The 23,153-nt window shown below is 45.8% G+C and overlaps 1 protein-coding gene across 2 annotated transcripts; it reads right to left on the bottom strand.

Moving 5' to 3' along the window:
• Positions 1-3,077: 3,077 nt before the first annotated feature.
• MYCL (MYCL proto-oncogene, bHLH transcription factor) lies at positions 3,078-9,619 on the bottom strand. 2 transcript variants are annotated; one of them, XM_075554349.1, is made up of 3 exons: positions 9,442-9,619; positions 8,550-9,057; positions 3,078-5,645 (listed from the first exon to the last, which is right to left on the bottom strand). In XM_075554349.1, exons 1-3 carry the CDS (start codon positions 9,520-9,522, stop codon positions 5,047-5,049), a joined length of 1,188 nt encoding a protein of 395 aa, XP_075410464.1. In that variant the 5' UTR covers positions 9,523-9,619; the 3' UTR covers positions 3,078-5,046. The 2 variants fall into 2 exon arrangements, with proteins under 2 accessions (XP_075410464.1, XP_075410472.1); XM_075554357.1 differs by having other exon boundaries at positions 9,398-9,491.
• Positions 9,620-23,153: the final 13,534 nt, after the last annotated feature.

Consider the following 23,153-nt stretch of genomic DNA (forward strand, 5'->3'; position numbering starts at 1 on the left):
TCTCCATGTGCTCCTGCAGGTCCCAAGGCTCTGGCTGCCATCAGCATAGCTCCATGTGGCTGGTCAATAGGAATGTCTTGCAGGGAGTGAGTCTGTATCTGACCTCCAGTAAGCTATTTATCTCCATTTGTGGCTCCCAAATAAGTTCATCAAGCTCCAACTTGATTGACACACTAAACTCCACCCCTTCACTCTTAATAGTCTCAAGTTGACGCCAGATTATGTACCTACCACAAAGGGGTTCTTTGTAAATGTGAGGAATGAAGAATAGTTTGATGAATTCCCATTGGGGAAAAATGCTTAATAATACTCACACAGAACCCAAGGGGCGAATATGTCCAATACTATGTTCTTAATTGGACTTAGTTTCTATCCAGTCCTTGATGACCAGGCTGTGTGCTATAGATTACTGGACTTTAGGTTCTGTCCTTTTGAGGCACACACTACCCTTCATAGGCCATATTGAGATGGAAACCCCACTTTACCTCAAACTCATCTGTAGCAGATCTAAAGAACAGACCTATTCCCTTGGACTTAAGGCTGAGAAGGCGATGACTGCTATCCCAATGTTATGAAATTGGAGGCCATTGGGCTTATGACTAGAGCTCTTGCATTGAGGTTGCCCAATGATTGGGACTACCATGTATTTACTATTGAAATGCCCACCTTGCTTTCTTAGCAGGAACCCTGGAGATGCAGTGGTTACAAGTTGGGCTACTAACTGCAAGGTCAGCAGTTTGAAAGCACCAGCCACTTTTTAGGAAAATGACAGGACTGTCTACTCCTGTAAAGAGTTACAGCCTTGGAAACTCACAGGGGTAGTTCTACGGTATCCTGTAAGGGTTGCTATGAGTCAGAATTGACTCAATGGCAGTGATTTTGGCTTAGTGTTGGTTTCTTAAGACATGTATTAGTCTGGTAGGCATGGTTCTGCCTTTATGAATGAGTGTTATTCAAAGTTTTGCCCTATCAGGAACCCCCATATTTCCTGTAAATACTGTCCAGTCAATTAAGAGCTTAATCTGTACAAGTATACAATCCATGTATTACAGTCTGAAGCCAAACTATATTTATATAATTTCCTTTTCTCAACAGTGTTTAAAATTCTATACCATTGGCTAAATTAATGACATTATCCATGGAATTATCTTATGCCTCAGGGGGATGATTTAGAATGTTTTCTATCATAAAATGATAACGATGTCTCTAATGTGAACTGGAGAGATAAAATAAACCCTAGATATATGAATGGATTTTGGGCTTGTACTTAATTCTAGCCCCAATCTGAGAATTAGTTTTTATGACATGGTCCTACTTAATACTTGCCCTCATGAAGAGATCGCTGAAGATATGAGTTCCATAGCAAAGTGTGGTGAAGAATCCAGATGGCGCTCAGCTATCAGAAAGAATAGCATCTGGGGTCATAAAGGTTTGTCTTCAAACAAGCAGTCTTAAGTGAGGTATCAGCTAAGTCCACATGGAAAAAGTACAACAGCCTGTGTGAGCCAAGGATTGTAAATAATAAAATCCAAATTTGGAGGAGGGAATGATATCAGAGAGTAAACTGTGAACACTTGATTTGCAGAAGGCTATAGGTAACTGTGGAAGCCCAAGATCCACAGGCAGGTCCTGCACACATGAATTAAGCCTCCAGTAAATCCCCCTGAACGTAGTCTACAGATGTGACTAGCTTTGCTACCAGAGAGAGAGCATGGTAAAGTTGCTTAAGGCAGATGCGATTAGGTTAAAATATAATACTTTATCTTTTGATCCCCCTTTTGATCCCTTGTAAAGTTTCAGTTTTTAATATTTTCTGATTTCTTTTAGATTGAGATTTTTCGGCTTTGTTCTGTCATTGCTGTTTCGCTGGCTTATGTTTCATATGCTTTTCTGTATATGAAATCTAGGGTAGATAAGTCTATAGAGACAGCAATTAGGCATGTAATAGGGGCATGGCAGGGTGATGATTGTGGTGATGATTACATAACTCTTAATATAACTGAACGATTCAATCATCTGGTATGTGAAATATATGCCAAGAAAACTAAGCCAAACCAATTGCCAGAATCTAACCTAACTGGAGGCGACTGTGTGTGAGTTGAGCTGTGTCTCCATAGGCTTTTCAGTGGCTGATTTTTCAGAAGTAGATGGCCTGGCCTTTCTTCCAAGTATTTCAGGGTGGACTCAAACCTCTAACCTTTCAGTTAGCAGCTGAGTGTGCTAACCACGCAGGGAATCTTCATCAGGAACAGCCAGGATTAAATTTCCCTCTTACATTTAGGGCAGGCTGACAAGAAGCAAGGGAGGGAGAGACTCTGGGAGAAATAAAACTACCTGTTAGAAAAATACCATTGCATCATAAATTCCCAGAGAATTTTTATAAAGATATTTTGGAAAGGGTCATCAAACCCGCAAGGTAAGGACTATACTTATCTACTAGAGCAACCCCGTTGGCCCGAGTAAAGCTGTTAGGGGTTTCCAAGGCATAGGTTTTGATGGAAGCAGACTGCCTCATCTTGTTTCTTTGGAGCTGTTGGTAGAATCCAACCTCCCAGTGAACAGCCCAACACTTAACCCACGGTGCCACCAGGGCTCTTTAAGATAAGGACAGGAGTACTCTAAAGAATATAAGCCTTTATAGTTCAGAAAGCAGTTTAAGTTCTCCTTCATAGTTAATACCCCCCCAAACCCTGTGGAGTAGCATTCCCCCACCCACCCCCTTTAAGGGTGAGGATACTGGGGCTCAGAAAGATACAGCAAAAAGGCCGCAAAATGAGCCCGTGGCAGGGCTGGGATTGCAAGCCTCCTAAAGAACAAATGTAGCACTCTGCAATTCGCAGGAGAATTTCACGCACACCAAGTACTGAGCCGGCATTGTTTAGACATGTCTGAAATGGCATTTCAGGAACCCAAAGTGGAATGACCAGGTTAGCAGCATAGTTAAAGAAATGCAGGCTTGTAGATCTCTTGTGGCTACCCGGAAATGGTTGTCAGTGATTGAGGGGACTCACCCAACACAGGCTGTGCTCGCTCTGATATGTTTGATAAATCTTTTATTAGAAGAAGAGGTCCCAGAAGGCAACATTTTAAAATCAGGCAATCAATAGTCACAGCTAAATACAAAATTGCAGGTAAGCTTGCCTTGCAAAATAAATCAGAACCTTGCAACAGGAGAAATTGCCCAAGAGGTTTTTTTGCTTGTACAAAAACAATGACCATCACTTTGCAAAAGTTATACAAAAATACAGTATAAAAAAAAAGACTGCCCCCCGTCACAAAGTAACAGCAGCTTATAAAACTCAAACTTTTTCAGATGAGACATCAGTAACCTACATCTCATCTGCCCTCCAGAGACAGTTCCAGAAGTCAGTTGCTTCCAGAAAACCATGCTTCAGGATATCAAGAAACTACTTGCAAACTTCCAATGGGGTTCTCAGAGGTCAGGAAGCACCCTCAGAAACAAACTACGGACAACAGGTTTAAGAGTAGCCGCTGGTTTTCCCCAGCCAGATGTAGAGTTCTGCCATCCCTGCCCCATCTTCACTTCCAAACTCACAGCCTGCCCGGGCTGAGTTTGGGAGGGGCTGTTCCTTCTACCAGACCAGGCCTAAGGGGACCCCTGAAGCTGCCTATTTGATGCTTGTGGGGCTGGGGCTGGAGCTACCACCAGACTCCACTTGGAGCTACCCCGGCTGGAGCTACCACCAGACTCCACTTGGAGCTACAGAGTCCAGCTGGGGTAAAACCCACCATGGTTGGCTAAGTAGAATTACTGGAGGCTCCTTTGCAGCCCACCCTCCGGAGCACTGCCTCCATTAGCTGAGTCCCGAGGATTTCCCTTGAATTCAGTAAGGCCCAGGCTCTGGGAAAGGGATCTGACTCAGGAATGGCTGGCAAAGGGCCCAAGCTGAATGCAGAGCCAGTCTATTCCTTGGAGTTGGTGGCATTGGGGATAAGTCTGCATGGTTCTATAGAACTTCAGACTTACCCGTTTGGGACTTGAAATGAGAGGGAAGAGGGAAAGGGAGGTTGTAGAGCTCTCCCTTCTGAGGTGCCTCAAGATTTGCCTTCAGGAAGGATTTCAACATGAGTCTCAAGGGCCCCTCAGGACATACCTGGGGGCGGGGAACCAATTCACAGGGCCCCAGGCTAGGCCATGTCTTGGGGAAATATTTCTGACCTGCTGGGAAGAGGTGCAGTAGAGTCCATTGCATAACAAAGTAGACCAAAATTAAAAAGTCCCTTGTGGGGACAGTGTGGTCCCTCCATCAGAGGAAAGGGCCCGGACAGCTTTGAGACAAAGAATCCAGAGGCCAAGCTCTTTGAAAGTTCTCAAGATTGCAGCGTTGAGAGTGGGAGGAGGAAGGGTACCATCTAGCATTTTCAGTATATATGAAAGGTTTATCTGTACACCAATTCATCTAGAAGGTTTACCAACTCCTCGGTTACTATAAAGTGTCTGACAGTGAGGTAATGGTCCATGTTGATCAAGTCTGCAAACGTGTCTCCATCTAAGACAGCTCATGTGTCTCCTGAAAAAAAAAAAGAGCCTCGGGAAGAACAAGCAGTCCTAGCATCACCCCCAGAGACACCAGTGGGAGCATCTCCTCCCAGCCGCAAGCGCCTCCAGAGTGAGATTGCATACAGGCCGGAGCCCCCCGACAACGTCCACCACCTGTTGCATAGCATCTGTCAGGCTTTTTTTCTTTTCCTCGGTGCTAGTGAGCTAGGCAGACCCCAAGGCTTCACAGTCAGCTGCCTGCCTGCCTGAGACGGACGCCAAGGGCGCCACAGCATTCCAACCAGTCAGTGGAAGCGAGCTAGGTTTCAAGGCTTCCAAGAATGCAAGCCCTTATTGTGTGCACTGGCCGCAATGCATTCTGGGATCTATTGTCCAGACTGTCCCACCATAAACAAAATGTGCAAATTACTAAGTGGGGGGGGGGGAGGAAGAGGCGGGTGGGCGGCAGGGAGGAGGGAGTCAGAAGGATACAGAATAAAGTTGTGTTTTCATAAGACTGAGCAGTTGGGCATTTTTTTGGTCGGTTAGTAGCCGCCGCTGAGGTACGCGATTCTTCGCTGCAGTTGCTGCTGCTGGCTTCGGAGCTGCCGCTTCTCGGTGACCATCCGCTTCTCGGCACCCACCAGAGTCTGCAAGTATTCCAAGGCCTTGCTCAGGATCACGACTTTGGGGGCCTTGGAGCAGCTGGCGAGGACGGGCACCTGGTCCCTCAGGGCCAAGAACCGCGAGCGGAGGTCATTCCGCCTTTTGCGCTCCAGGAAGTTGTGGTTCCTCCTCTTGGTCAGATCCTCCGTTTGCGAGGTGCCTGACTTGGGGTGGCAGGCCCGGGAGGCCTGCCTTCCTGCAGGTGGAGGGCTCACATTCTCTTCTTCCTCCTCTTCCTTCCCCTCGGGCGCAGTTTTCTCCAGCGCCTCTGGTTCGGGGGCCTTCTCGGGCGCCTCTTCCTGGGAGCCGCTTTCTGGAGGGCAGCGGGCAGCGTAGTTGTGCTGCTGCTGATGGATGGCGATGTGGAAGTGCTTCATGCAGGGGTCCAGAGGGTCTGCTCGCACCGTGATGGTGACCGGCTTCCGTACGCCCAGCGACTGCCTCTTCTCCACGGTCACAACGTCGATTTCCTCTCCTTCTGTCCAAGAAGACAGAGCAAGAAGAGAAGCCACACATCGGTGAGAAACACGCACACAGACAGACCCCGACAGTTGGGGCTCTCTCTGCTGGGCCTTGGGAAGGTAGGTGTGACTCCCCCGCCTCCCCCCCCCCCCACCTTTTAGATAAAAACAAATTGAAGTGCGAGAAGGCTGGCTGGTTCATTGGCTATCGGGTAAGAGCAGCGTAAAGGAAAGGAAGGGAAATAAGCAAGAAGGAACGTATTCTCTAATTTCCTTTTGCACTGCCAGGCTTAGATAAGAACAAAAGGCAAACCCAAGCCAACAGCCCCCAGTCTGCACAGGATCTGCCCTCCCCCACTGAGGGGATGGAGAGAAAGAGCTACCGGCCTGGGACAAAGTTTAGCTATAAAGATCTTCCCCAGTCGGGCGCTTTCATGCCCCATCAGAATTGTAAATGAAGGGTCTGTGGGCAGAGCTGCCCTTTGTTCCTGCCCAGCACAGCCTGCACTTGGGAATTGTTACTTTTCACAAGTTATAAATCCTATTATTCCCCCACCTCTCTATTCTGCCATCCCTTTCAGCTGAAGATCCAGCAAAGGGAGGGCCACACAGCCCAGTCCTGCTCACCCACAGAGGGGAGGGCTGGGCCTTCCCTCAGGAGCATTTTGCTCCTGGGTTCAATGGGTTTCCAAAGTCATCCATCATTTATAGGTCGACCGCCCCACCCCCTGCCCTGGACCAGAAGAGGGGTGGATTTGTAATCACAGGTCTATGGAAGTTATAGGTTCAGCACACAAAGGTACAAGCCATCATTCCTAAGCTACCTGGGCCTGAGGCGGAAACGGAGCAGCAGGACAATGTCCCGCTACAAGGACCAAAACACCAGGGTCCTGAAAACTACCTGGACCTGCCCCCACCATTTCCTGGCCCAAGGGACCTTGAGGTTACCCTCAACAGGAGAGGGGCAATTGGAGAAGACTTCCCGCACCACATATTCTGCAGGCTCCACAGAAAGCCACCTTGAAGCCTGACGGCCCCCGGACAACAGAAGAGCTCAGTTCTCAGACTCTTTTGCATATCAGGATGCTAGAGCGCCTTTGTCAGGATGGCTTCCATTGTGTGGACAATCGCATTATTTCTCCATTAATAAAACCTGACCATTCAGCCCTCCTGGCCCCAAAGCCTACGATTGGCTGGCCAAGCTGTGTTTGGAATGCTGTTTCAACCAGCCCCTAGTCCCTATTGGCTGAGCTCTACCGTCAGTCACTCTCCCCACCCCCCTCATTGTTTGCAATCTGTTGCATTTTGTTCTAGGCCATGTGGCCTGTGAGTGAACCAGGAGCCAGCAAACAGGTTCAGGTTAAAGGGCAGGTCAGAAAATGATTCAAGAGGTTTCCCTACACCCGGACCTTTAGATATTTCAGTGGTAAACCTATGGCTGAGGAAGAAATCATTTTACACACCATTCTCCTTCTCAGAGCAGTATCTTAACTCTTTTCTGCCCAGACAAGGAAATAACTTCCGCAGGGCAATCCAGCCCAACCCTCTCTTAGACAAAGGGAGAAACTGAGGCCCAGAGAGAAAGAGAGAGAAAGAGGGATTAGCCAAGGCCAAGCATCACTTCTGCAATGTTCTAGAACTCAAACCACAATCTGTAAACTCCACCAACCTTGGCAGAGATGCAGTTTTATTGAATTCTTCATCTCAAGGATTCTCATTCAAACCATTAGGCAAACACATATTTTTGGTATAGGAAGCAAGCAGGTTAAAAACCATATAGTGGACCAAAAGGAAAAAGAAGAATATAGGTAGGTGGCTTTTCTGATTTTCCTTATTTTTCCCCCCAACTGCGTGACAACTCCCATACCCATTCCTCAGTTCTCTCTCAAATGGTCATTTCAAAGTTATTAAAAGCTACAGTGAATTTTCTCGATCCCGATTTGTCTGATGTCAGCACCTCCGCTTGCCCCTAGAAAAGCATCCTTTCCGGTGGCTCTAAGAGGCTGGGCTTTGGACACCGCGGTCTGGTGCTCAGGATGCTGCTGCACAGGGAGACCTCAGTCAGGTCTGCACACGCTGTGAGTACAGGAGTCGGAGTTCTAGGTCCCTGGCGAGACACAGGGTAGGGCTCAGTGAACACTTGTTGACGGCCAGAGAGCAATTGGAGTCCCAGGAGGAACGCAGAATGAGCCGGGACACCTTTTCATGACAGGCTAAACCAATAAGACAAGGCACAGGGAAGAGTAAGGAAGAGTCGTACAGTCACATGCCTGGTTGGGATGGAGGGTGGGGGAAAGAATGCTGTCCAGCGGCAGAAAGTTGGGGTTCACGTCTAGTGATTTCTGTCTCTAAGCCTTAGTTTTCCCATCAGGAGGAGCAGTCATTCCTCGCCAGGCTCCCGTCCGGGGTGACAGTGTGGAAGCACCGTGGTCAGAGGTTGGAGTACATTAGATTGGCATTATTGACATATTAAAATAAAGTGGACTAGAGACCAGAGTCTTTTAAAGGATGAAGGTTTCAGCTTCCTTCTTCAGTAGGGGAGAGTGAATTTCCCAGAGAAAGCAGAAACAACACTAATGCTTCCAGGCTCTGGTGACCCTTAAGGAACCCCTTCTGGCTTCCCAAGGACTGACATCTCCTCCAGTCCAACCATAGTGTAGTCCGCTGCAAGTGCCAACCCTCTGGCCCTTGCTCACGGGGCTCCAATCTTCATTAAAAACAGGCAGACTCCCATGCCACTTCTCCAAGCTGTTTACCAACACACCCACGTGCCACCCAGACACTGCTGGGGGCTACGGCTGGTCGCTTCAACTAGAGAAAGGCGGAGGTGGGTGAGGGGCTTGCCAAACGCCAGTGCTTGACCCCAGTTACCGGTAGAACTTTGGCTACCCATGGGGTGCCCCCCTCTTGGCGATACTTACCTGAGTCACTAGGGCTCTCAGACCCAGAGCAGGCTTGGGGCTTGGGCTCACTCAGCGCACATGGTGGGGCAGGCGCTGGGTTGCTGACTTCCAGGCTGGGAGCGCTGTCTGGGGCGGCAGGCGCCTTGGGTGGGTTCCCCCGGGATGCGCTAGCGGCTGCTAGCCGGTCGCTCACCGCTTTCTCCAGGCGTTCCCGGGCTGAGAAGCCGCTCCACATGCAGTCACGGCGGATGATGGAGGCATAGTTTCTGCCCCAACCTTTCGAGTGGCCCCGGGATTCTGCCTCGTCTCCAATTCCCCCTCCGGGCCACGGATCTAGGGAACCAATCCCAGGGGCCGGGTCCCCGGCGCCGGGACCCAAGCCCCAGGGCGGCGACGTGGGGGGCGACGGCACCAGCTCGAATTTCTTCCAGATGTCCTCGCTGGGCGCCGTGGAGCGGTAGAAATCCTCCCCGCAGTCGTAGTCGTAGAAATAGTGTTGGTACGAGTCGAAGTCCATGTCTTCTCGCTGCGGGAGGGAAGAGGGGACGTGGTAACCCGGGTGCGGGATGGGGGAGCTGGAGGGCTAGCGAGAGAGGCGCCCCTGGGCGCCGCCACACAGCCGGCTCAGGTTCCGGGCTCCCGCGGTCCCACCCCAGCCCCACCAGCTGGTAGCCTGGGCCGGGCCCGGGCGTGCCGGGAAGCGAGACCCCGGGTCAGCACGGCCAGTGAAGTCGCTCAGTGTGCACGGACCAGGCTGCAGGGATCGAGTTCAAAGCAAACTTTGCCAGCACGTCCCCCCCTGCCCCCCACCCCTCACCCCGGCGCGCAGCTACCCGGGCCGGCCCGGTATCCCGAAGACAGCCTACCGTCCACCCGCGGAGACCGGTCCCTGGGCGGTCCGCAGCCTCACCTCACTCGGGCCGCCAACCACTGAGTGCGTCCCGGTTCCTCGCCAGCTTGGGACAGCCGGGCAGTCAGCAGACCCGCACATGCGCGCCACTGCCCCGCACTCAGGAGCGCGCGTCCCAAGCGCGCACACTCTCCTTTGCTCGCGCGCAGCAGCGCGAGCAGCTCGGTGGCTCCAGGGATTGAAGAAGGAGCGCGAGCTGCAAGAGCATTGTTTGCCGGCTGCCTTATATGTGGTCGAGAACCGGGCTCGAGGACAGGAGGCGGGTCCTACCAGAGAAGGCCCGCCCCATGGCCCGCCTTCTCCTTGCAGCCGACAGGTGGGGGTGGCAGAGTCCCGGCCCCACCCCTTTTGGTCCCCCTGGTTTGCTGGCTCCACGCTATGCCACTGCTACCCTCAAGGAATTGCTCTCTAGGCAGCGCAAAGCCCGAGACTAGCGAATGCAACCTGGTGGTCGCCTAGTGGAGGCGCCCCAGTCTGTCTGGATGGAGGAATAAAGCTGCTCCGCGATCCACTGCGTCGCGAGCCAGCTTCCCCCGGTGCGCCCCTATCCGTTCAGGTGCGTCAAGCCTCAACCGGCGCCATCTGGCGGCTCTCCGCATCCACTTCATCATCAGTCTACTGCGGCCCAAGCCTGAACTGCAGTGGAGCAACGTGGTGACAGTTCTTGGCTTTGGAATCCTGAAACAATCTTTCTGAACCTGAGTTTCATCCATAAAATTAAAGCACGGTAGTACGTACGTTGTTAGAATCTAAGAGCATCCAGGGAAGGGTATGGGCCAGAAGAAGAGGCAAGCAAAATAGGCTAAATTCCGGAGGCCAGTGAAGAATGGTAACTTTTTTTCCCACTGAGACAGGTCTAGGCTGAAACCTCTGCCCTCCCAAGCTCACACAAAAGCATTCTATAGGAGCTATCCTTGGTGGAAAGGAAATGGAGATTTGGATTTTGGAATCTGCATTCAAGTCCTTGCTTTGCAATTTGCTAACTATGGAGCTTAGTCATTTGAAGCCTCTCTTTGCCTATCTATAAAATGGGAATATTGCTGGTTCTGTATTTCAAGCCAAGATAACAATCATACAATATAAGCCCCATGTGTCATTGTGAAAATGGCATCGGGGCCTCAACCCAAAGCACTCAACTCCAGTTCTGTGAGTCAGCAAAACCATCTTCCTTAATTAAGTGCCCAGAAGCACCCCATTTCACAAGCCAGTCTCCTTCCCCAAAGCACTTAGCTTTACTTGCTCTGTGGACTGGAAAGTCTACCACTCTGGTTTCTGGTTCTGCTGTTACTGCTCTTCTACCACTATTACCTTGCTAAAGCTGTTTCCTGGATAAAGGTGGTCCAATCCACAGGGACCTCTTGGTCCCCTATCAATCATTTTGATTAGTCCACCTGAATTTTGTCCCAGGCCATTCCAAAAGCAGCTTTTCCTCCTCCAGCTGCAGCATATCATTTACTACTCTTTAAATAATTACTAGTAATAATAATCAAAGTAACCATCTAAGAATCAACAGTTTTACTACACATACCCCATTGCTCTTTCTCTTACAAAGCCTCAATGAGTCTAGCGTCATTGCAATGAATCCCACTTCTGACACCAATTGTGAAAGTGGCATGGAATCCACATTAAACCTCCTCTGGCTTCCATGGCTGATTGCCACAAGGCAGAGATCAGAAATAAGCCCACACTCCACACTTTTTCACCCCATTCACTCTACTTCTGTGGCTGGGTTCTATAATTCATTGCAGTGGCCGCACAGAACTCACAGACAATATTCATGATTATGGGGTTTATTAGGGAAGTTAATAGGTTACAATTAAGATGAAAAATTCTCAGGATACAGTTGTCCAGTCAGGACACTTTCTTCTTGGCTATTCCCACAGGCAGGTCTCTGTGTAACCCTCAGCTACTTGGCCTGGCCTCTGCCCTACTAGAGCAATGTTACAGAGATCTTTTAGGGCTGCCAATAAATGCCCAAAGGGTATGCTATCCTTCTGTAAACCTCAATCCAAAGTCGCTCTGCTCAAACTGTGTGGATCAGCCAATTTATCTCTTACAATGAGGTACCCAGAGGAATCCATCCCACTACATAAGGCTACCTCCTGCTCCAAAGCACTGAGTTTTACTTGCTCTTTGGGCTGGGAAGTCCACTGTTCTGTCTCATGCTCTGCCTCTTAATTCTGCTGTTACTGTTCCTTTGCCACTCCACGGATGCCAAAGCTGTCTCCTGGATCAAATGGGTTCAATGCACGGGGATCTCGGGGCTCAAAGGACACGCTCCACTCCTGAAACTCCCCCCTGGCTGCTTCTGAGATGGCTTATTTTATACTTAGCAGGCAGGCAATCGCAATGAAGCTTGTTAACAGTCACTCACACAAACCAATCAGTACCTTCCCCACCTTCTTACCCAGACCCAGCAGGAAAACAAAGCTTGTTTGGTGAGAATAAGAAAGGTTATGACTAGAACAGCAATATTAAATAATTCACTGTCCTGTAGTTATCCTCTATACAAACTACCTGGAGTACAAGAGGAACAGCTACGAAACTACATTAATAGTCTGAGATAGTATAGATCCAAAAGTATTTGAGACGGCAGTCAAAACATCCAGAAGGTTTCACCTGGCATTTAAGGTCTGGTTCCTGTCTGGCTTGATTTCCTGCTGTTTCCTCCCTGCCCCACTCCTGTGCTCTACGAACGCCAGACCACTCACTATTGGTACTCTGCCCAGGGAAGGGAATCGTGCAAGCAGCTCAATGTAGCTGGAGCATAGACTATATATATATATATATATATATATATATATATATATATATACATCAGTGGGGAGAGCAGCAGGCAGGGGAACTCGTACTCTCACCTTTTAAAAGGTTGGGCCTCAGGCCCATATTCTTTTTTTTTTTTTTTTCGACGGCGATGATATATTTTTATTATCTGGCATCTCAAGCTTCTTTTTTTCAATATTACACTTTTTTCAAAAGCAGGGTCAGGTATCCTGTTTTGTTACTTTTTTTTTTTTACATTTTATTAGGGGCTCATACAACTCTTATCACAATCCATACATATACATGCATCAATTGTATAAAGCACATCTGTACATTCTTTGCCCTAATCATTTTCTTTTTTTTTTTTTTAACAATTTATTAGGGGCTCATACAACTCTTATCACAGTCCATACATATACATACATCAATTGTATAAAGCACATCTGTACATTCTTTGCCCTAATCATTTTTTCTCCTCTTTTCTTTTTTTACATTTTATTAGGGACTCATACAACTCTTATCACAATCCATACATATACATACATCAATTGTATAAAGCACATCCATACATTCCTTGCCCCAATCATTCTAAAAGAATTTGCTCTCCAATTAAGCCCTTTGCATCAGGTCCTCTTTTTTTTTCCCCTCCCTCCCCTCTCCCCCCTCCCTCATGTGCCCTTGGTAATTTATACATCGTTATTTTGTCATATCTTCCCCTATCCGGAGTCTCCCCTCCCCTCCTTCTCTGCTGTCCCTCTCCCAGGGAAGAGGTCACATGTGGATCCTTGTAATCAGTTCCCCTTTTCCAACCCACTCACCCTCCACTCTCCCAGCATCGCCCCTCACACCCTTGGTCCTGAAGGTATCATCCACCCTAGATTCCCTGTGTCTCCAGCCCTCATATGTACCAGTGTACAGCCTCTGCCCTATCCAGCCCTGAAAGGTAGAATTCGGATCATGGTAGTTGGGGGGAGGAAGCATCCAGGATCTGCGGGAAAGCTGTGTTCTTCATCAGTACTACCTCGCACCCTGACTGACCCATCTCCTCTCCTAAACCCCTCTATGAGGGGATCTCCGTTGGCCGACACTTGGGCCTTGGGTCTCCACTCTGCACTTCCCCCTTCATTTAATATGGTATATATATACATATACACATATATACACATACATACACACACTTATATTGTTATTGTTTTTTTGCATGATGCTTTATACCTGGTCCCTTGGCACCTCGTGATCGCACTGGCCGGTGTGCTTCTTCCATGTGGGCTTCTTTGCTTCTGAGCTAGATGGCCGCTTGTTCACCTTCAACAGGCCCATATTCTTAAAGACAGGAACTGGATCTTCCTTGCTTTGTATCCTCAGCACTTAGAATAGCTTCTGGCAAATATCTGTTAGCTGAGTGATTTGGGCAATCAGATTTTATTGAGACAGCCTGTGGTTCCTGCTCTGTGCTAAACCCCAGTCACAGATTAGAAAAGTTCCAGTTTTGGTTTTAGCCCAGAGGCAGAGGAATTGGAAGTGCCTGTTGGTGATTGAGTCTTTGATTCACAGATATCTGAAATGGGTGCTGGCAGGGTTCTTGGTGACAAATGGAAGAAACTAACCCTAGAGAAATTTAAGCAGAAAAATAACTTTATTGAAATAATTTGGGGCTATCTACAAGAGACTGGGAATGTATGCTTGGAACATGGGTTTTCTTCCTCTTTCTAGACTACAGTCCTCATGCAGCACTCTCCCCCCCTTGGGTTTACTGTAGGTAAGACCTCAGAGCAGTGGCTCTCAACTTTCCTAATGCCATGATCCTTTAATACAATTCTTCATGTTGTGGTGACCCCCCCCCAACCATAACATTATTTTTGTTGCTACTTCATCACTGTAATTTTGCTACTGTTATGAATTGGGCGACCCCTGTGAAAGGGTCGTTTGACCTCCAAAGAGGTCACGGCCCACAGGTGGAGAACTGCTGCCTCAGAGCCCTTAGGAAGTGCCCCGCCCCCATCTCCAAAGCTAGGAAAAGGGAAATCACATTGTCTTTTGATGGTGCTCTTTATTTTGCACACTTTCAGTTATTTAAATGGTTTGCTTAATGTCTGTCTTCCGATTTTAAGCTCCATGAGAAGAGGTTAACTTATCCGATAAATGTCAGTCTTGTTCACTGCTGTAACCTCAGGCCTTAGAACCGAGCCTGGCACATAATGGGTGCTTTGTAAATGTGTTGTCTGTTTGATTGAACACAATCCTCTAGTGGTTTAGAGACTTGCCACCCTACCTGATGGGCATAGACAAGTCTCAGGTTCACTTTGGATGAGAATTTGATTAAAGGCATTAACACAGCTAAGTAAAAGGGGTGCCAGTTAGGATGGGCTTGGGTGGCCAAGCACAAACCCAGGAGAGTTGTCTGAGTACTCACCAGCAGTGTCCACCCTGGCACTGGCAGGAGACAGTTGCTGGCCTGGCAACAGCGGGGAATAGAGGCATCATTCATTGGAGCCTCCCCCCCCCCACATTGACTCCGCTCCCCACCTTGCCCAGTCCTGGCTCACCACGTACGTAACCTGCTGAAAGTCATTCTGTTCCCGGCTGTCCATCTGCCTGCGGGACTGAGTACACTTACCAGCGAATGGCAAGATCCAGTCTGCTTCAAAGCCCTGCTTCCCCTTATAAATTAATGAATTGGCATCTGATTTGAAATATCAGTCTCAGGAGCCTGGTTAATGTGTGTCTGCTCCATAGAGATCTTGCTGCTTTTAGGGCTAACAACTCTGGTTTACACTCTGATGTCTGGATCCAGGATGGTGATGAATTCACCAAGGTAACAAATGCTACCCAAGGGATACTCGATTTTTCTAGACTTCTTAATGTCCTTTATTCTTCTTAAAACATATTTTAAAATCCAAATCTCACACACACACACACACACACACACACACAGAGCTTAACAAATTCAACGAAATAGAAGACAAGATTTAATAAAAAGAACAACAAAAAGAACCATCGCCGTCCGCTCTGCCCTCACCAATCAAGATTGCTGCTCCCTGAAGACAGCTACGTTTTCAGCTGTTTTTTCCCTCTAATATTTATTTCTATATTTCAAGCAACACACATAATCTTACTTTTTTCTGGTTTTAAAATTTCTTTGGGCATCCTACTACAGGACAGAGATAGTAAGTTTTTACTGTTGTAAACCCCCCCACACACACACACATACAAGGGGTTTGACGTTTGTGGGAAAAGGAAATTTAAAATAATAGAATTTTTCAACTATTATTTAAAACCCTATGTATGTGATATCATATATATGCTTTTAAAAGTAAATATAAATATGTATATCACACCACTTTTGCTAGTATAAGATTTATCATGTTTAGCCGTGTTATACTACCATCATCCATCCATATTCATTGCCAAATTTCCCATCACTATAAATGGAAATTCACTTCTTCCTTTTCCTTTCCCCTTTGCCCCTAATAACCACTAACAGACTTTGGTCTCTAGATGTTTGCCTTGTGGGTTATGCTTAGAGTTGCTAATTGCAAGGTCAGCAGTTTGAAACCACCAACCCTATCCGAGGGAGGAAGATGAGGCTTTCTACTCTACTGCTACAGTCTCACAGACCCACAGGGGACAGTTTCTCTCTGTCCTATAGGGTGGTTGTGAGTTGGAATCCACAGTGAGTTTGGAGTTTAGGAGATATTTCATAAGAGTAAGATCACAAAATAGTGGCCCTTTTGTGAGTGACATACTGCGCTAGTGTAATGTTTTCACGTTCATCCATAATGTAGCGTGTGTCAGAGCTTTCTTTTCCATTGTGTGCATCTATCACATTTGGTTTACACATCCATCTCTTGGTGGGCATTTTAGATGTTTCCACCTGTTGACAATTGTGACCAGCACTGCAGGGAACACTGGTGGACACAGGTGTTTGTGCTGGTCTTTCAAGGCTCTTTAGTATATACCAAGGAGTGGGATTATTGGGCCATAGGGTAGTTCCATGTCTAACTCTTTAAGGACCTGCCCCACTCTTTTCCACAGTAGTTGTACAGTTCTGCATTCCCACCAGGATAAGGGCTCCAGTTTCTCCACATCTTTGCTAACATTTATAGTTTTTCTTTTTTTACCTTATTCTAGTGTGTTAAGATATGTAACTCATTGTGGTTTTGATTTGCATCTCCTTAATGGAATTGCTCTTAAACATTGAATAACTGAAGTAAATGGAAGAAATGATGAAGTAAAAGAGCTCTACATGAAAATTTCAAAGGGGTAAATAAGCGACCATCTAGCTCAGAAGCAACAAAGCCCACATGGAAGAAGCACACCAGCCTGTGAGATCACGAGGTATGGAAGGGATCAGTTATCAGGCATCAAAGAACAAAAAATCATATCACTGTGAATGAGGGGGAGTGCAGATTGGGGACCCAAAGCCCATCTGTAGACAACTGGACACCCCTTTACAGAAGGGTCATGGGGAGGAGACAAGCCAGTCAGGGTGCAGTGTAGCAACGGGGAAACATACAACTTTCCTCTAGTTCTTAAATGTTTCCTCCCCCCCCCCCCACTCCACCCTACTATCATGATCCTAATTCTACCTTACAAATCTGGCTAGACCAGAAGATGTGCACTGGTACAGATAGGAACTGGAACCACAGGGAATCTGGGACAGAGGATCCCTTCAGGACTAGTGCTGAGAGTGGCGATACTGGGAGGGGAGAGGGAAGGTGGGGTAGAAAGGGGGAACCGATTACAAGGATCTACATATAGCCTCCTCCCTCGGGAATGGACAACAGAAAAGTGAGTTAAGGGAGAAGTCGGACAGTGTAAGATATGACTAAATATTAATAATTTATCAATTATCAAGGGTTTAGGAGGGAGAGGGAGGGAAAAAATGAGGAGCTGATACCAAGGGCTCAGGCAGAAAAATGTTTTGAGAATGATGATGTCAACAAATGTACAAACTTGCTGACACACAATGGATGTGTGTATGGATTGTGATAAGAGCTGTACGAGTCCCCAATAAAATGATTTTTTTAAAAGAAAATTTCAAAGCGTAGTTCAAGAATACAGAGGATTACAATGAAATGTGCAAGGGGCTGGAATTAGGAAACCAACAAGGAGAACGTGCTTAGCATATCTCAAGCTGAAATAAGTGAAGAAACATTCAAGGCTCAAGTTATACTACTGAAAGATTCTATGGGCAAAATATGGAATGATGTAGGAAACATCAAAAGATGATAGAAGGAATACAGTGTCACTGTACCACAAGAACTGGCCAAAATCTAACTATTTAAAGAGGCAACCCAAAATTAAGAACAATGGGTACTGAAGGAAGAAGTCTAAGCTGTTCTGAAAGCATTATAGAGAAACAAGGCTTTAGGAATTGAGAGAATACCCACTGAGATGTTTCAACAAGCTGAAGCACTCAGAAGTCTAGGCCAAGGAATTTGGAAGAATTGACTGAGATCTGTATTTGTGCCTATTCCAAAGAAAGGTGACCCAACGGAATATGGGCATTATTGAACAATATCCTTATTAGCATATTTATCAGCAAGTACAATTTTGCTGAAGATCATTTAAAAATGGGTGCATCGGTCTGTTGACAGGGAGCACTTGCTGATGAGAATCAAAGTCAACAGCCTTCAGTATGGGTGGCGACTCAGTACAAAAAAACATAAATCTTGTCCAGGATTTCATTTTGCTTGGATCCACAATGAGCATCCGTAGAAGCAGGAATCAAGAAATTGAACAATGTTGCATCAGGCAGATCCCAACCCCCCCCCCCCACAACAGACCTCTTGAGTGCGGAAGAGCAAGACCGCCACCTTGAGGATCAGGGGTGTGCATGCTCCAAGCCTTGCTATTTTTCAATGGCCTCCTATGCCTGTGAAAGCTGAAGAATGAGGAAGAAGACAGAAAGATACTTGATGTGCTTGAAATATGGCATTGGCAAAAGAATATTGAAAGCACCATGAACTTCCAGAAGAGCACACAAGTTGTGTCTTAGAATAAGTACAGCCAGAATGCTCCGTGAAGATGATGGCAAGATTCCATCTCACATACTTTGGGCTTGTTAACAGGAGAGCTCAGGCCCTAGAAAAGGACATCACCTTTGGTAAAGTAGGTCAGAGAAAATGAGGAAGGCCCTTAGGAGATGGGTGGATACTATGGGTGGATACTACAGTAAGGGGTTCAGACATAATTGGGAGCATGACGCAGGACTGGATCGTGCTTCGTTCTGTGTATGTAGGATCGCTATGAACCAGAACCAGCTCGCTGGCCCCAGCCAACAGCGGGATCCGAGAAGAATATGAACTAGCTCACGCACTGCTAGAACAACTAGCAAAGACTTCTTGGAAGAAGCACAGCCTGAATGCTCATTAGAAACCAGGCGTGTGAGCATTGTCTCCCATACTCGAGGCATATTATCCAGAGGGCTATCGCCCCTGGAGAAAAACATCATGTTTGTTGAAGCAGAGAGTCAATGGAAATGAGGAACACCCTACATGGATTGACACAATGGTTGCAACAGTGGGCTCAAGTCCAGGAAGGATTGTGAGGACTGCACAGGACCAGGCGATGTTTCATTCTGTCATGCACAGGGGCCAGTGAATCTGAACAGGCTTGATGGCCCCTAACAAGAGCAATCGTGGGTAGTGATAGTATTTATTTTTTTATGTGTTTGTTAGCCATTTGTATTTGAGAATATCTAGTTCTTATTTTTAATTTTATCATATTAATTTTGCCTCACTAATTGTTCGTCTTTATTGATACAATTTGGGGAAATAAATAACCCCTCTCCTTTTTTGCGGCAGGTATATGCATAGGGGTGGAAAGAGTGGAATATGAGAGAATAGACAAGGATGTAAGAAATGGAAAGATGGGAAAAGGAAATAAAACTAAGAGAGACGAAGGGAGTGTTCGTATGAATGCCTTCTCTAAATCACAGTATCAACCGACACAGTGCAAAGTTGATAGCATGGAGTGTTTTCTTACATGAACATCTGAAAGTAGGAAACAATGTGAGACCACATTCAAGATACATTCATTGTATTGTATCATGGTACAAGTTTCTTTTTTTAATTTATTAATTAATTTTGGTACAAATTTCTTACAAGGTACATGCACATTCTTTTTTTTCTTACTTAAATTCACAAATGACATTTAGTTCATGGCGCACTTTTGTATATTACTCAGCAAATATTAATTTGCTCATATAAATCCATCTTGGTTAGCAGCTTCCACGTAAAGGCCTTTCTTACAAGTATCGCTGAATTCTGCACTAAAGATCTTGAGAGGCATTCTTCTTTTCAGTTGGGTTTACAACTTGCCTGCAACATTAAATGCAGATTAAATAAAGCTCACACCTTGGTTGAAGAAGTACAAGTAACATCCCCATGCCGTGATAAGCCACGCAATGTCTTCTTCAGGCAATACGTATAAATTAACTGTTCTTTTAAACCTCTTTCTTCACCCATTTCCTTAAATGTCTTCATTCAAATGACTTGGTGCTCCAGAAATGCCTGTGAGGTAGAGTTGCCTCTGTGCTGCCGATGCCTGTCACAGAAAAGACTGGAAGATGTGCAGGTAATCCTGCATCATTGCGTTCATCTCATCAGTGCTGCCCAATCCACGGGGTGGGAAAATGGATGAGATTTGAGGTCTTCAACACCAGCCACTCCAGCACCAAGATGCTCCATCGGGTTGAATGACAAGCTGTTGAATGGGTGAAGCAAGACATACTCTGGCACGTGCAGAGTAGTGTATTTATTCCTGTTGAATGGCACTTACATCCCCCTTCCCACCTCCACGTTTAGTCCCCTTCTCCTCTCCATAGGGAGCTCTGGTGGTGTAGTGGTTACACGTTGGGCTTCAATCATCAAGGTTGGCTGTTTGAAACCACCAGCCTCTCCAAAGAAGAGAGATGGGGCTTTCTATTCCTGCAAACAGTTACAGTCTTGGAAGCTCACAAGTGCGGGTCCTTGTCCTACAGGGTTGTTATGGGTTGGCATCAACTCAGTGGCAGAGTTTTTATCTTCCCCATTGAACTATAGTCCAATTTTAAAATAAATATTAACTATTTATAGCATCCTTGCTGTATGAGTATAGTATACTACAACTCCAGTTCCTCTTTTTCAGTGTTCATTTCAAATTTTTTTGTTTAGACTTCTACGTATTACAATGTTAACCTCATCCATTCCCATCTGAGTTACAAAGATCATTTCATGTGGTCAAGCAGGTCAGTTAGAGTTTTCTCTTGGAAACACCTCTCTGGGAGCCCTTTGTTTTTCTGTCTCAGTCTGAACTGGTTGAGCTCTATGTCTGCTGCACAACTAGACTCCTGTGACTTCCTTCCAGCACCAGTCTGGAAATTCCCTTTCCATCTTTTCTGTGTTGGATCCCGTTTTCTATAGCTCATTTCTTGCTCTGTTCTGATTTACTTCCTCATTTGGGGGGAAGCACATTCTTCAGCAGCTGCCTGAGAAAGAGTACTTTTTGAGATCTTATATTCCTGAGATTGTCTTTGTTCTACCCTCATCCTTTGTAGATAGTTTGACTGGGTATAGAATAATAGATTGCAAATAATTGTCCCTTAGACTTTTTTAGGCTTTACTTTCCCATTTCCTAGCCACCAGTATCACTATTGAAGGAAAGGTATCATTTGATCTATAGACCTTTTATGTGACCTGACTTCTCTTTCTGGAAGCCATTGAAGGGAACTCTTTGTCCTGGGCTTTCTGAATTTTTTTCAATGCTGTCTCTTGGTATCTGTTTGCTTTCTTTGCCCTGAGCCTTTTAACCTGGAAACAACCCCATGCAATGTTATGAAATTTTTCTGTAATTATTTCTTTGAAAATGTTTGTTTTAAAAAAAGAAGAAAATGTTTCTGTTTATTTTCTCTTTCTGGAACTCTGTGTCTTTTATTTTAATTTTTATCTCTGTGTATTTTATTTGACTTTCTGGGAGATTTCTTCAACTTTCCTGCCTTCTATGGATTGAAAATTCAAAAACTATTATATGTTATTGAGGATTATTTTTTGTTTTCCTAAGTGTTCCATTTCTCAGAGATTCCTGTGATGCCATTTTTCCTGATTTTACTCTGAGGCTATTAATAATAACTTTGTACTCATTATAAATTTGTGAAATTTTATTTTGCTTCCTGTATTCATTATTTCCTCCATTTGTTTTGCCCTTTATTTTAGTTTTATCAGATGTCTTGTAATCTTTAAGTCAGTTTTTATTTATATTAAAGAATGAAATATTAACAAGTTGATTGAAATGTCTGCATATTGGGTGAGGTGTGGAAGAAAGGGAAGTGTTGTGTATTTGGTTCATTATAGGATGCTTGGACAGACACCTTGAGCTCACTGGTGGTGTAGTGGTTAGTCATTGGGCTGCTAACTGAGAGGCTAGCAGTTTGAAACCACCAGTTGCTCCATAGGGGGAAGATGAGGATTTTTAACGTACCTTTCTTTACCCACCAAGTTACTGTCTCAGAAACTCCCAGGGGGCAGTTCTACTTGTCTTCTAGGGTTGCCCTAAGTCAGAATTGACTCGATGGCAGTGAGTTGTGTTTTATTTATTTTTCATCTCTTTGGGTGCTTGGGGTGGGGCACAGATACCTGTTGGTTTTATTGGATGGGAGGTGGGCTGGGGGAGGTGGTTGAGACTCTTCAGCTGTACCTGTGGGTCTTTTCATTTTCTCATCGAGAATTTCTCTAATTTTCTGCTGGATATTAGAGTATAAGTGTGGTTGCAAGTGTTCTGGAAGTGGGGAAGGGAAAGTGGAAGAAGGGGGTGGGTCTTGTGATTCAATAAATCCCCGTTTTCAGTGTTGTCTATCACTCCTATGCTCAGTTTCACAATTCAGCTCAGAGCCGACCTGGAGAAGGATGTCACCTGGCTACAGAGGCTGAGTGAGGAGGTTCAGGAATTCTAATTCCTTAAACTCCTTAAACTCATACTTTCACCTAAAAAAAGCCTCCTCTTTTCAGCCCACTCCTTCATCCAGTGCCTCTACTGTGTGAACTGTGCTTGCATTCTGACAACTCCTATTGGCACTTCCCTTTCCTCTCCGCTTCTGCGCTACGGAGTTAAGCTTTCGCTGGCCTTTTACTAAGTCAGCTAGCTCTTATCTATCTGTTATACAGCTTCATAGATTTGTGGCTACATCTCAAGTGCTGTTGTTTCCCTCCCCCCAATTTTAATAGGTAAAATTCACATAACACAAAATGAATCTAAATAAATAAAATTAATCATCTATGTTGAGGAATTTGGGCCCATTCTAGAAAATGGTAATCAAATGGATTGTGAAAATTATTAAGAAATACTATTAACATCTACTGCTAGTAAAATTTTGCTGAAAATAATTAATTCAACAGGGAGCTGCCAGAGGTTCAAGCTGGATTCAGAAAAGGACATGGATACAGGGATATCATTGCTGATGTCAGATGCATCTTGGCTGAATGCAAAGAATACTGTGTTTCATCAACCACTCAAAGGTGTTTAACTGTGTGGACCATAACAAGTTACAAACCAATTACAAACATTACAAAGAAGGGGGATTCCAGAACATTTCATTTTGCACTAGACAGTCATTCAATCAGAACAAGGGAATGGCTCAAAATGGGGAAAGGTATGCAGCAAGATTGTATCCTTTTAAATCATCCATATTCGGTCAGTCTGCTGACTCTCTGAAAAGCCAACTAGATGAAGAACTCTGCCCAGAATTTTGCGAAAGATTAACAATTTGTGACAGGCAGATAACACAACTTTGAAGAAAACTTGAAGTCCTTACTGATAAGAGTAAAAACCTTCGGGAGGGCTTGCCTCTGACTGAAGAAAACAAAACACCTCCCAGCTGGACTCATGCAAACTAAACTCACTGTCTGTGAGTCAATTCCGACTCACAGTGACTCTGTAGGACTGGATGAACCCATCCCTGTAGGTTTCCA

The sequence above is a fragment of the Tenrec ecaudatus genome, chromosome 1, assembly GCF_050624435.1.
Source record: "Tenrec ecaudatus isolate mTenEca1 chromosome 1, mTenEca1.hap1, whole genome shotgun sequence".
Taxonomy (NCBI): Eukaryota; Metazoa; Chordata; class Mammalia; order Afrosoricida; family Tenrecidae; genus Tenrec; species Tenrec ecaudatus.

Coding starts and splice junctions, on each gene's coding strand:
- MYCL (XM_075554349.1), bottom strand. CDS start 9,522: ATGTGCGGGTCTGCTGACTGCCCGGCTGTCCCAAGCTGGCGAGGAACC. Junction 9,058..9,441: donor TGGTTGGCGGCCCGAGTGAG/GTGAGGCTGCGG, acceptor TCCCTCCCGCAG/CGAGAAGACATGGACTTCGA. Junction 5,646..8,549: donor TGAGAGCCCTAGTGACTCAG/GTAAGTATCGCC, acceptor CTTCTTGGACAG/AAGGAGAGGAAATCGACGTT.